The following is a 13,433-nucleotide window of genomic DNA, read 5'->3' as shown; positions in this document are numbered from 1 at the left end:
AAATGTTTCAGGCAGTGTTTGACTTTTTGTATAGTTTGTCTTCTACACGTTAGCCTGTGGTAAATAAAATCCAACCTGTTGATTTTTACTTGACTTTGGCGTTTTTTCTCAGCGTGTAGATCTAGGGGCTTATGATTTGTGACCTATTGGAGATCGACGCACCGGTTACTTCTGTTTTAGCGCATTAAGAAAATATAAACGGATAATAAAAAGGTAAATTGATAATTTACCTTTGATTAGTAAACATCTAAAAAAAAACAATTCAAATGTGCACATATGTCGTATTTTTGAATTCGGGACACTCACTTGAAGACTAATGTATTTTTACCTGTGGAACTAAAGCTGTCAATATTCCGCCATCTTGTATGACAAGTTACATGACAAGCAAGTGAATTCACAAAACAAAAGACAATTACTAGCAGTGCTACAAACAAACAAAACACTCACAAATACTTTATCACAGTTCAAATGGGGATTCTCTCCCAGTCCTTCCAGTTCCGTATGTGCTCTGAAACCAAGCGAAGGAAAAGATTTACAATTCTACTGCCCCTTTATGCCGTTATGCATGACTCCTAGGTAAATGATTGCAGCTGCCTTTACTGTCTGCAGCTGCTACATAGTTTACCTTCCGGGTCAATACATTCCTGCAACAGTCTCTTGCCTTCTTCCAGACTGACCGAGTTCCCGTCCCAGGAAAATAACTGTCAAGCCAGTCTGTCCAAAGACTTCCCCTTTCGCTGCTTAGCGCCGGGAGGGAGATTTACAACCAAAACGCATATTTCTGTCACACAATCATATTAATTAATTGCGCAATGTGAATATAATTTCCTGAATTAATTGTATATGCTAGGTTTCAGATCGATCAATGCATAAGACATACATGTCAACAGTCCCTATGTGGTCTGGGCAGTCCCGATTTCCTAGCAAATGTCCCGCGTCCCGATGCATAGGAAGAAAATCCCGATATTCACTAACTTATACAAAGGTAAGAACGCTTCATTATGTCTATTTTTACTGTCATGATGATCATGACAGTAAAAATAGACATGACCAGATTCAAATAACCACTCCCATTGTTTTACTGTAAATACCAAACGTGCAATACATTCATGAAACAATTAGCTATAAAGACTTGGCATTACACAGCGCCATCTAGAGTGACTTAAATACACAACTTTTAATAACTGGATTAATATGAAAACAACCTTTAAAAGACAATGTTAGGAATATTAAAATGTTAGTAAGTGCTCAACACCACAATCTATCTGAAAACTAAACAGCATGTTACTTAAATTTTCGGAATCACCTCTGTTCTAAGTAAACCAATTAATCTTTTCGATTTCATCTGTGCAAAGTCTCTAATAATGTCAGTAAAATCCAGTTTTGGGAATATATCACATTCCGAGGACGTGATGGCAAGGCTGTTTAGGCGATCCTGGTTCATGGTGGCTCTCAGTTCATTAATGAGTCCCATGCACAAGAATGATCGCACATTAAGGATAGGTAAATGCGCAGAGCAGGGGTGATATTCAGAAACGTGGAAATCACTTGAGAATTCAGGATAAGTTGAAGGTGGTCAAACGCTGTTCTCTTGTACTTGCCAGAAACAAATTTTAGTAAACTGGAGCATTTAAAACCGCTGGTGATTGTTAAATATACCTGTTTATATATACAGTACTGTGCAAAAGTTTTAGGCAGGTGTGAAAAAATGCTGTAAAGTAAGAATGCTTTCAAAAATAGACATGTTAATAGATTATATTTATCAATTAACTAAATGCAAAGTGAGTGAACAGAAGAAAAATCTAAATCAAATCCATATTTGGTGTGACCACCCTTTGCCTTCAAAACAGTTATCAGATTTAGCAGACTTGTTTTCATTTATCCACTTTCTAATATAACTCTAGATGGTAGAGGTTAAATTTACACTCACAAAATATTTACTTCGTTTTCTGTGAAACGTTCACTTCGCGCCACGTAAGACCCGCCCCCTGCTCTACTTTTTCAGTGTGCGTGTTGTACGGCGATTACGTAAATACACAGGGATCACTTACAATAAATACAAACTTGACTAAAAAACACTAAATGTTCTACAAATGAAACCCTAAAATTTGTTTTCGGTGGGGGGCGTTGCCACTTGCACCCGCGTGGGGGGAGGACTCCCATTCTCCCCTTGCCTTCTACTTTAAAATGAAAAGACTGACAGTTTTGGTTCCCATATCATAAGAAATACATTGAGACATTTGAACAGAGTACAGAGGAGAGCAACATGATTGATTCCAGGACTGAAGGGCATGTCATATGAAAATAGACTGAAAGAGATGAATCGGTATAGCCTAGAAAAACGGAGAGTCAGAAGCAAGATATTTAAAATTGTCAAGGGGGTTTAAGAAAGTAACTGCTGAGAATTATTTTTCACAGGTCACAGAGAACAGAACCAGGGGCCACAGGTGGAAAATGAAGAAGGGCATATTGAGAACAAAGGGGAAAGGGTGGTGAACCATTCAACCATTGGCTGCCAGACAGAGCTGTTAAAGCAGAGACTCTCGTGTCCTTCAAGAATAGACTGGATGTCTAGACTGGAAGACTGGAATAGTCATGAAAAATATTGTATACCCCTCTCTGTGACAACAATAAGACTTTTAGCTGGCCGCCTGGAGGAAGGGCAGTCCGTTTAGCCACGGATTCCCAGAGGTTTCATTTCCCCTACTAACCTGGTTAGAGTTTTTTTGTTTTTCCTAACCTAAGTGCAAACGGACCACGCTGGCACCAAAGCAAGCATAGGTGGGACAAATGGCCTTTTCTCATCCTGTACTAATCCCTACTTGACATTTTGAACTTTTTTGGTTTTTAAACTTCAATTGTATGCCTTTATTCTAGACGGATCTATTCTGGCCTCAGAGCTTATACTATCAGGTCCTATGATTGGCCTAGCTCCTCTGTACCTTATTTCTGTAATGATGTGGCCATAATTGATGTATATTATTCTATGTTGGGTCTAACTGGAGAATGATATAAACTTGGACAAAGTTCCTTCAATTTGTATTCCACACTTCTGTAGCAAACACTACCTGTAACTATCATTCAGTCTGTCCTTCTTCATTCCATCTTCCATCATCAGTTAAGCAAGTATAGACGCCTCTATCCAAGGGCTGGATGTTTCTCAGATGCAGAGAGATATCACCCGTCTGCAGTGCAGAGGGAGAGAGAGCAGTGCGGTGCCAATAAAGTCTGTCCTGTTTGCTGACCTGATACTTTTGGTTCTGATATAAATGAACAGGCATGTCGACTCTCTCCTTGAACCACCTCACTTCCATGTCCACAGCACTGACTCTGGGTGAAATGTGACAGGGCAGGATGACATCATGACCAGGCTCAGCAATGACAGGCTGATCAGAGCCAACGACACGCCATCCACCTGAGAAAGAAAAGACAAGGTCAGGCAATAAAAAGTTTCTTAAAAACAGCATCTTAATAGATTAAATATTTGAAAGCTATTATAAGTAGGGTTGGTGCTCATCTTGTAAGTTATTTGAACTCAATGCTATACATCTATACAGAGACACTAAACACACTGAAAATGAAATATTGCATCTCAGTGGATCTGTCCTGTTGAATTATTGTCATGTTACAAATAGGAGGTTGTCTCTTCATCAGTTTCATTTCTACAGTCCCTCTCTAGACTCATCTATTCTGTCCTCAGAGCTTATACTATCAGGTCTTATGGTTGGTTTAACTCCTCTGTACCTTATTAGGTATTCATTTCTGTAATAAAGTAACTAGAATTGATGATATTATTATATGTGGGGTCTAACTAGAGAATTAGCTAATCTTAGATTAAAGTTCCTTCAATTTGTATCCCACACTTCTGTTTAAAACACTACCTGTAACTATCAGTTCAGTCTGTCCGTCTTCAGCCCATCTTCCATCATCAGCTGAGCAGGTATAGACGCCCCGGTCAGAGAGTCGTAGGTTTCTCAGATTTAGAGAGATATCACCTCTCTGCAGTGCAGAGGGAGAGAGAGCAGTGCGGCCCTGGTAGTCACTGTCCTGTCTGCTGAGCCGATCATTTTGGTTCTGATATAAATGAACAGGTCTATCGAATCTCTCCCTGAACCACCTCACTTCCATGTCCACAGCACTGACTCTGGGTGAAATGTGACAGGGCAGGATGACATCATCACCAGCCTCAGCAATGACAGGCTGATCAGAGCCAATGACAGCCCTTCCACCTGAGAAAAAAAAAAAAAAAACTGTTAGGCAATATGATGGTGAAAGTCCCATGCCATGTAAACAAAATAAAAGCTATAGCCTGGCTTAAGCCAATGTGGACACTTTTGTTTTTAAACAATGATTGTATACTGTGAACAGGCTGGCTGTAGGGGTGACGTCAGGCCAGAAAGAAACACACAGACAGGCAGTACTGGTGAGTGAAACTGAGATGCTGTGGCGCTCAGTGCATTTAATTACACACCCACACTATTTTCTTTTACGGTTTCTCCTTCTCTCTCCCCCGTTCTCCACTCTCGAACACACAACCCCGAGTGAGTGCTTCGTGCATCTATATATATAATTGTGCTGGGATTCAATTACCAATTAATTATTATCATGCTCACATATCAATACACTTAATTTGTGAAGTGATTTGTGCCACCCTCGTGTCTAAATACAATTATACATTTTAAACACTTGTGCTCATTACCCACATTATATCCTGTGTATCAACTACAATACACCAATATTAACACAACACACACAACACACAAATGCACACAGGGGCGGGGCACATTGCCATATATCCCCCCCTTGTGCGCAGCACACATGGCCTCAATGGCCTTCTCTCCCTTAGTCTCAAAGTTCCAGTCGTATGTCCGGCCCAGAAACAGGGGCAGCAATGGTCCACGGGGGCGGCCATGGTGGGACGTCCTCTTCGCAATCCAACACCCCTGGCTGGAGGAGCCAGTCCTGGCAGTGGAAATGCTGCTTTATCCCGTTGTACCCATGGCAGCGGAAAAACTGCCAGAGGCAATGCTGTCCGCAGACTTGCGGACAGCTCCCAGGCTGACTCATTCAGTCGAGGCAGTCCTGGCAGCGGAAAGGCTGTGGGGGCAGGTGGTCCCCCGACCTCCTCCTTCTTTGTAGCCGGCAGCTCCCCCCCCCCATGGGGCTCTGGCCACAGCACTTCCTGCAGCGACCCCAGGCAAGTTAGAGCTGGCGGCGACCCCCAGCAAAGCAGAGCCAGCGGCGACCCCCGGCGAAGGCAGCAGCGGACCCGAGAGGCGAACTCGGGAGGGGAGTCCCTGGCCACAGAGGCAGCAGCGGGAGAACCACTTCTCCTTCGTACCCTGTAACTGGTCGCTCCACGCGCAATGCGGAGCATCAGTCAACCTCAGGTGATGCGGAGCAGCAGGCAACCTTGGGCAAAGCGAGGCAGGCATCTTTGGGCGGTGCTGGATTCAGGACCAGTCGTAGTGCTGTGGTTGGCCACTGTGGCCCTCTTCTTGGTCGCTACGGCCGGGCTATTTTCTGCTGTGCTCCTCTCAGCAGACTATGAAATGGCTGCTGAGGAATGCCAGCATCACGTCCTGGTGAAGGGAGAGGCAGCTCCTGATCCTCTCCCCCTGGTGATGGTGGATGCAGAGGCAGCTCCGGCACCTCTCCTCGTGATGGTGACGGTGGGAAGTGATACCAGCAGGAATTCACCCTCTGCTGGTGGAAGTGGACCCAGCAAGCATTTACCCTCTGCTGTTGGAAGTGGACCCAGCAGGCATTAGGAGGCTGTGTGGTCCAGTGGTTAAAGAAAAAAAGGGCTTGTAACCAGGAGGTCCCCGGTTCAAATCCCACCTCAGCCACTGACTCATTGTGTGACCCTGAGCAAGTCACTTAACCTCCTTGTGCTCCGTCTTTCGGGTGAGAAGTAATTGTAAGTGACTCTGCAGCTGATGCATAGTTCACACACCCTAGTCTGTGTAAGTCGCCTTGGATAAAGGCGTCTGCTAAATAAACAAATAATAATAATAATAATAATTCACCCTCTGCTGGTGGTGGGAGAGGCAGCTCCTGCTGCTCTCCCTCTGGTGGTGGAGGTGGGAGCAGCAAGCAGTCCTCCCATGGCGGTGGAGGCGGAACCAGTAGGTATTCACCATCTGCTGGTGGAGGTGGGAGCAGCAAGCCAAGAAAAGAAAATGACCCACCTTTTGTTTGTAAAAGTTTTTTATTGGTGATTACACCAGCACTGAATGGGGGGTGACAGTGCTGCTGCTGCTGCTGTAGAGAGATGCCATTTTGGCAGAGGGGCATAATATGATCTCTGGGTTACCGCAAGTCCTGTATAGAGGGTGCAGGTAAAATTAGTTTACTGTATGTCTTCTTATAGAAGGCAGACAGGGCTACCTAATTAAGGTAGGGGTTTTATGGGTTTTTGAAAGACCAAGTTTTAGATTTTGGATTTATTTTTGCTTTGCATTATAATTTTGAATTGTTTATTTGTTTACTATTATTTATTTGTATTTAAATTGAGAAGTTTAGTAGATATTAAAAAAAAACACCCAACTCTTGGTTGGTTCCAAGGGGAAGAGTTACCCAAGTTCAGGTAAAAAGGGGGAGGTTGGAGAGAAGAGGAGCTCATTTATTAATTATTTTATTATTTGCTTATTTAGCAGACGCCTTTATCCAAGGCGACTTACAGAGACTAGGTTGTGTGAACTATGCATCAGCTGCAGAGTCACTTACAATTACGTCTCACCCGAAAGACGGAGCACAAGGAGGTTAAGTGACTAAGCTAAGGAAGAGAGAGGCTAGGGAAGTGTGTTCTTGCCCTGACTAAGTCTACATGCTGGTTTTGTTTAAAGAAGACATCATTCATCCTGCACTCAGAAGTTTTTTTTGGAGCTGTACATAGTTATATTTATTTACTTTAAAAGTTTTGATTTTGAGTTTTGTTTTATTCTATTTGCTTAAACAATAATAACAGATTTTAGGGTTGCAAACCTAACTTGTGTTCACATCCTGCTTTCCTGTATTGAACATCTACAAGACCACTTGGCTAACCTTACATGCCATTAAAAAAGAACTGTTTCTTAAAACAGCATCTTTAATACAATAAATGTTTGAAAGCTGGTTGGTGCTCTTCCTGTAAGTTATTTGAGCTCAATGCTATACATCCATACAGAGACACTAAACACACTGACAATTAAATATTGCATCTCAGTGGATCTGTCCTGTTGAATTATGTTCATGTTAAAGAACACTCTGAGATCACAGGATTTGGGGCTGTTGGTTATTGCTAGGGTCAACAAAATCACCACAGGAGGAAGGGCTTTTTCATGCAGAGCCCCTGAATTATCAAATGCCCTTCTTTTTTCTCAGGGAAGTTGGGACTGCTACAGTTTATACTTTTTTTTTAATTTAGTCTTTGCCAAATATTTTATTATTTTCTCCCAATTTGGCATATCCAATTATTTTTAAGCTCAGCTCCCCGCTGACTCGAGAGGGGCGAAGACGAGCACACGCTGTCCTCCAAAGCGTGTGCCGTAAGCCGACTGCTTATTTACACACTGCAGACTCACCGTGCAGCCACCTCAGAGCTACAGCGTTAGAGGACAACGGAGCTCTGGGCTGCTTACAGGCAAAGCTGCAGGTGCTCAGCCAGTCTACAGGGCGACGCTCGGCCTGTTGTGTGCTGCCCCTTGGGAGCTCCCATCTATGGTTGGCAATAGAATAGCCTGGATTCGAACCTGCAACCTCCAGGCTATAAGGCGCATACTGCACTCCACGCGGAGAACCTTTACTGGAAAATTTCTGCTTTTTAACATTATTATTTTTTATATACTGTGTGGAAGGGTGGGGGTATTCACTGACACGGGAGACAGAAGATGTTATTTGCCAACACCGCACAGGTGCCCAGATTTATTTATTTTACTTATTTATTTTTTATTTAGTTTAGCCCGCAGAGGGCGCTGTTGTCCATGGTCTGGATACTGCCGACAGTAAACCAGGACCACAGGATTTCCAACACAGGTATCCCAATCCGTGCACCTTCAAGTGTTCAAAAATAATAATGAAAACAGAAGGCGAAAGAAAAAGGGAAAACACAGTAATAAAACTACAAACAAAAGTGCTGCTTATGCAGTGCCCCCACTGCCGCTAAGCCGGTCAGCACAGGTCTCCGTCCTACACTCAGTTGTGCCTATAGATTGGGGTTGGCCAGGGTTCCCTGTACTTCTACACACGTCCTCTTGGGTACGTATTTATTTATATTTCTCTGTAAAAATTAGTTGTTTTTTTATTAAAGGCTGCCCCCTCAGCCGGGCTCGCCTGCTCCTTGTTTCACGCTGGCCTCTTCTGCCAGCGACACTGTATTTCCCCCAACACGGCCACCCAAGTGCCCAACCAAGCCCAGTTCTTATGGGGCGAGCAGTTTCCCAAGGCCCGCCACTCAGCAACTCAAAGAGAGGGAAAGCACACACACACACACACTCTTCCCCACCTCTCTGTGTCATCGCCATGGCCGACAGGCGGATCACACGAGACTGCTGCCCTCTACCTGAAGTAATACGAATGTGCCAGACAGTCAGTCCAGATCTCCCCTGTTACATACGGTTTTTAAAATTTACTATTTAATATGTAGCAGTTGTGTGTGTGACATGCCTGGGGATCTTTAAACAAAGGTATTGTGTTGTATAAATGTAAATGCTTTTTATGTACTGTACAGTGCTTTGTGATACTTTGTATGAAAAACGCTATATAAATGTAATAAAAAAACAAATAGCAGGTTGTCTCTTCATCAATTTCATTTCTACAGTCCCTCTCTAGATGGATCTATTATGTCCTCAGAGCTTATACTAGCTAATACTACTCCAAGGGCCTCACATTGATCAGTGTTTCTTACGAAGTCAGTCAAGTCAGTCGAAGAAATCCAGCGACAGGAAGCAAACCACAGTTTGCAGGATATCAGCACCCCTGTCATAGACATGAGGAGGACTTGCATGGACACAGTTAGTGATGAACCTAATGATCCTTGTGAACCCGGTCAGACGAACCAGCATAAGAGAGAAAAGAACCTCAACGGGCACAAGCCTGGAGTTAAATGGCCAAGAGCTTGTGAGAAAACTGCATGGGATACAGTAAACACAGATCTCTGCTTTGCATGGAAAGGTTAAGTGGAACAGTTGAAAAGAAACTGGATAAATTTGGGGACATCATCTACACATATGGAAGTGAGAGGTATGGAATTGAAAAAAGGAAGGAAAAAGTAAAATATTCCTGGAAAGTATAGACGGTAGCAGGAGACTGAACGCTTAGTTAGAGAAAGGAGACAGCTGAGGAAGCAATGGAGAAGAGCAGAACAAAGTCAGAAGGAGGGACTCAATCTCTTACAAAGGGTCATAAAAGATAAGCTTGCAACATTGCGCAGAGCTGAGCGCCTACGGAAACACTACAAAAAGAAGGAGGGTGTACACTACACTCTACAGTAATAGAGCAGTATTGAGACACAGGGTGTGCACTACACTCTACAGTAATAGAGCAGTATTGAGACACAGGGTGTGCGCTACACTCTACAGTAGTAGAGCAGTATTGAAACACAGGGTGTGCGCTACACTCTACAGTAATAGAGCAGTATTGAGACACAGGGTGTGCGCTACACTCTACAGTAATAGAGCAGTATTGAGACACAGGGTGCGCACTACACTCTACAGTAATAGAGCAGTATTGAGACACAGGGTGTGCAGGTATGGCCAAAAGTTTTGCATCACCTAGGATTGAGACAATTTGAACACTTTATGGAACAAAATGTGTTAATTCTATAGGGTGATGCACAACTTTTGGTCATAGTTGTAGAAACGGAATGTTTCTATCACATACAAAAGTGAACACCTGGCAAATATACCTGAATGCTTTTACTTCCTCTTTCAGGAGCCTTATCTGTCTGTCTCTTTGGGGCTTGGTGGCTCAGACAGACAGATATTCACAAGCTTCTCATTCCTTTTACCAATGATATACCTGAATCCCTCTCTTATTACAGTATAGACCAGGGAGAGACCCTCAGATTAGCAAAGCCATCATTTATAATCATATATAAAACATATACAATAGTAAAAGTCAAGAGTTTAAGAGATGTCTGTTCAAAACCACAATCGTAACAATTAACCACATGTGACATACCTCTAATTGCAACAAATATCTACCCACATGTAGAACCATGAACACATTTGTAACAACTTTTTAACCACAGGCCCAAATATTACTCCGACAGTTAGTTTCCTTCAATGTTAATCTCCACAGTGTGCAACTGACGTGGCTTTTTACTGCGGAGATATCTGCTGATTCCTGTCCACTGTGATTCATACTGTTGAGAAAATAAGGTAATAACACACAACACTACCTCACTGTATTTCTCAACACAAAACCCTTCCTGTGTGGCTGAAACACTCAGCATCACTGTGGCAGGATGACAGAGGTTTGAGGCTCAGAGACAGTGGAAGGGGCAAAATAATGATCTTTATTAAACAAAAAATAATCAAATAAATAGGCACAAAGGTCCAAACAAAAGGTTTAAACAAAATACAGAAATGTAGGCTGGGCATTAGCCTTCACTACAGTTTCTTTCTCCAAAACTGCACTGCACTGCACTGCACTGCACAGCACAGCACAGCACAGCACAGCACAGCACAGCACAGCACAGCACAGCACAGCACAGCACAGCACAGCACAGCACAGCACAGCACAGCAACAAACAAAACTCACCCAAAAACTCCTCTCCCACAAAGGGTTTCACCTGCCCTTTTATAGTCTGTGGCTGGAGCCCAATTAACTAATAATTAACAATTAAACACTTAAGGCTCCAGCCACATTCTCACATGTATTTTATAGGGAGGAATTTAACCCCCTCCCTGCCAATCTAAAACAAAACAAGAATCACAAAAACATAATGAAAACAGTAAAAATAACAACAATAACAAAACACAAATTATTAGAGCGAGCTGGCACTCCATCACAGTCACTTACACTTATAAAACATCCAAACTGTATACAAGCATTGACCAGACCAGAATGTAGGCTTGTACTGAAATATTTACACATGCATGTGCTGCTAGCCAATCAAGGGACAGATGCCTTCATATACTGACACAGTGTGATACTCTTGAATCACCACACCCTTATCCACTGTGTGCACAAGCAAACAGAGGGACAGATGCCTTCATATACTGACACAGTCTGATACTCTTGAATCACCACACCCTTATCCAATGTGTGCACAAGCAAACAGAGGGACAGATGGCTTCATATACTGACACAGTCTGATACTCTTGAATCACCACACCCTTATCCACTGTGTGCACAAGCAAACAGAGGGACAGATGCCTTCATATACTAACACAGTGTGATACTCTTGAATCACCAGACCCTTATCCACTGTGTGCACAAGCAAACAGAGGGACAGATGCCTTCATATACTAACACAGTGTGATACTCTTGAATCACCACACCCTTATCCACTGTGTGCACAAGCAAACAGAGGGACAGATGGCTTCATATACTGACACAGTCTGATACTCTTGAATCACCACACCCTTATTCACTGTGTGCACAAGCAAACAGAGGGACAGATGCCTTCATATACTAACACAGTGTGATACTCTTGAATCACCAGACCCTTATCCACTGTGTGCACAAGCAAACAGAGGGACAGATGGCTTCATATACTGACACAGTCTGATACTCTTGAATCACCAGACCCTTATCCACTGTGTGCACAAGCAAACAGAGGGACAGATGCCTTCATATACTGACACAGTGTGATAATCTTGAATCACCACACCCTTATCCACTGTGTGCACAAGCAAACAGAGGGACAGATGCCTTCATATACTGACACAGTCTGATACTCTTGAATCACCACACCCTTATCCAATGTGTGCACAAGCAAACAGAGGGACAGATGGCTTCATATACTGACACAGTCTGATACTCTTGAATCACCACACCCTTATCCACTGTGTGCACAAGCAAACAGAGGGACAGATGCCTTCATATACTAACACAGTGTGATACTCTTGAATCACCACACCCTTATCCACTGTGTGCACAAGCAAACAGAGGGACAGATGCCTTCATATACTGACACAGTCTGATACTCTTGAATCACCACACCCTTATCCAATGTGTGCACAAGCAAACAGAGGGACAGATGGCTTCATATACTGACACAGTCTGATACTCTTGAATCACCACACCCTTATCCACTGTGTGCACAAGCAAACAGAGGGACAGATGCCTTCATATACTAACACAGTGTGATACTCTTGAATCACCACACCCTTATCCACTGTGTGCACAAGCAAACAGAGGGACAGATGCCTTCATATACTGACACAGTCTGATACTCTTGAATCACCACACCCTTATCCAATGTGTGCACAAGCAAACAGAGGGACAGATGGCTTCATATACTGACACAGTCTGATACTCTTGAATCACCACACCCTTATCCACTGTGTGCACAAGCAAACAGAGGGACAGATGCCTTCATATACTGACACAGTCTGATACTCTTGAATCACCACACCCTTATCCAATGTGTGCACAAGCAAACAGAGGGACAGATGGCTTCATATACTGACACAGTCTGATACTCTTGAATCACCACACCCTTATCCACTGTGTGCACAAGCAAACAGAGGGACAGATGCCTTCATATACTAACACAGTGTGATACTCTTGAATCACCAGACCCTTATTATCCACTGTGTGCACAAGCAAACAGAGGGACAGATGGCTTCATATACTGACACAGTCTGATACTCTTGAATCACCAGACCCTTATCCACTGTGTGCACAAGCAAACAGAGGGACAGATGCCTTCATATACTGACACAGTGTGATACTCTTGAATCACCAGACCCTTATCCACTGTGTGCACAAGCAAACAGAGGGACAGATGCCTTCATATACATACACAGTGTGATACTCTTGAATCACCACACCCTTATCCACTGTGTGCACAAGCAAACAGAGGGACAGATGCCTTCATATACTGACACAGTGTGATACTATTGAATCACCACACCCTTATCCACTGTGTGCACAAGCAAACAGAGGGACAGATGCCTTCATATACTGACACAGTCTGATACTCTTGAATCACCACACCCTTATCCACTGTGTGCACAAGCAAACAGAGGGACAGATGGCTTCATATACTGACAGTGTGATACTCTTTAGCATGTGCTCCATCATGTCCAGTTTCATCACAGTGAATCAGTGCTCCTCAGAGACAGTGCATGTAAACACCTGGATGGAGACAGATAAAAAGGGAGCCTCCATAAGCCCCAGCTTCTGATCCTCTTGATTTGTGATAAAGAAGGACCTTTTTAGGGACCAGTGTGACAGACAGACAGACAAACAGAAAAACAGCCTCTATCTGCCGAGAGATT

The 13,433-nt window shown here is 43.3% G+C and overlaps 2 protein-coding genes across 2 annotated transcripts in view; both read right to left on the bottom strand.

The window, feature by feature from the left end:
• Positions 1-13,433, bottom strand: part of LOC131709392 (butyrophilin subfamily 2 member A1-like) — a 98,000-nt gene that overhangs the window by 69,828 nt on the left and 14,739 nt on the right. The gene's annotated exons all lie outside the window — the stretch shown is intronic.
• The window catches only part of LOC131709437 (myelin-oligodendrocyte glycoprotein-like), a 35,246-nt gene continuing 24,890 nt past the window's right edge, over positions 3,078-13,433 (bottom strand). Inside the window, exons 2-3 of the mRNA XM_059011975.1 lie at positions 3,882-4,229; positions 3,078-3,415 (exon numbers count right to left, since the gene is read on the bottom strand). Coding sequence (XP_058867958.1) covers positions 3,078-3,415; positions 3,882-4,229 — 686 coding nt within the window. The remainder of the gene's footprint in view (positions 3,416-3,881; positions 4,230-13,433) is intronic.

Source organism: Acipenser ruthenus, chromosome 43 (genome assembly GCF_902713425.1).
Source record: "Acipenser ruthenus chromosome 43, fAciRut3.2 maternal haplotype, whole genome shotgun sequence".
NCBI lineage: Eukaryota > Metazoa > Chordata > Actinopteri > Acipenseriformes > Acipenseridae > Acipenser > Acipenser ruthenus.
This window is presented reverse-complemented; position numbering and strand designations above follow the sequence as displayed.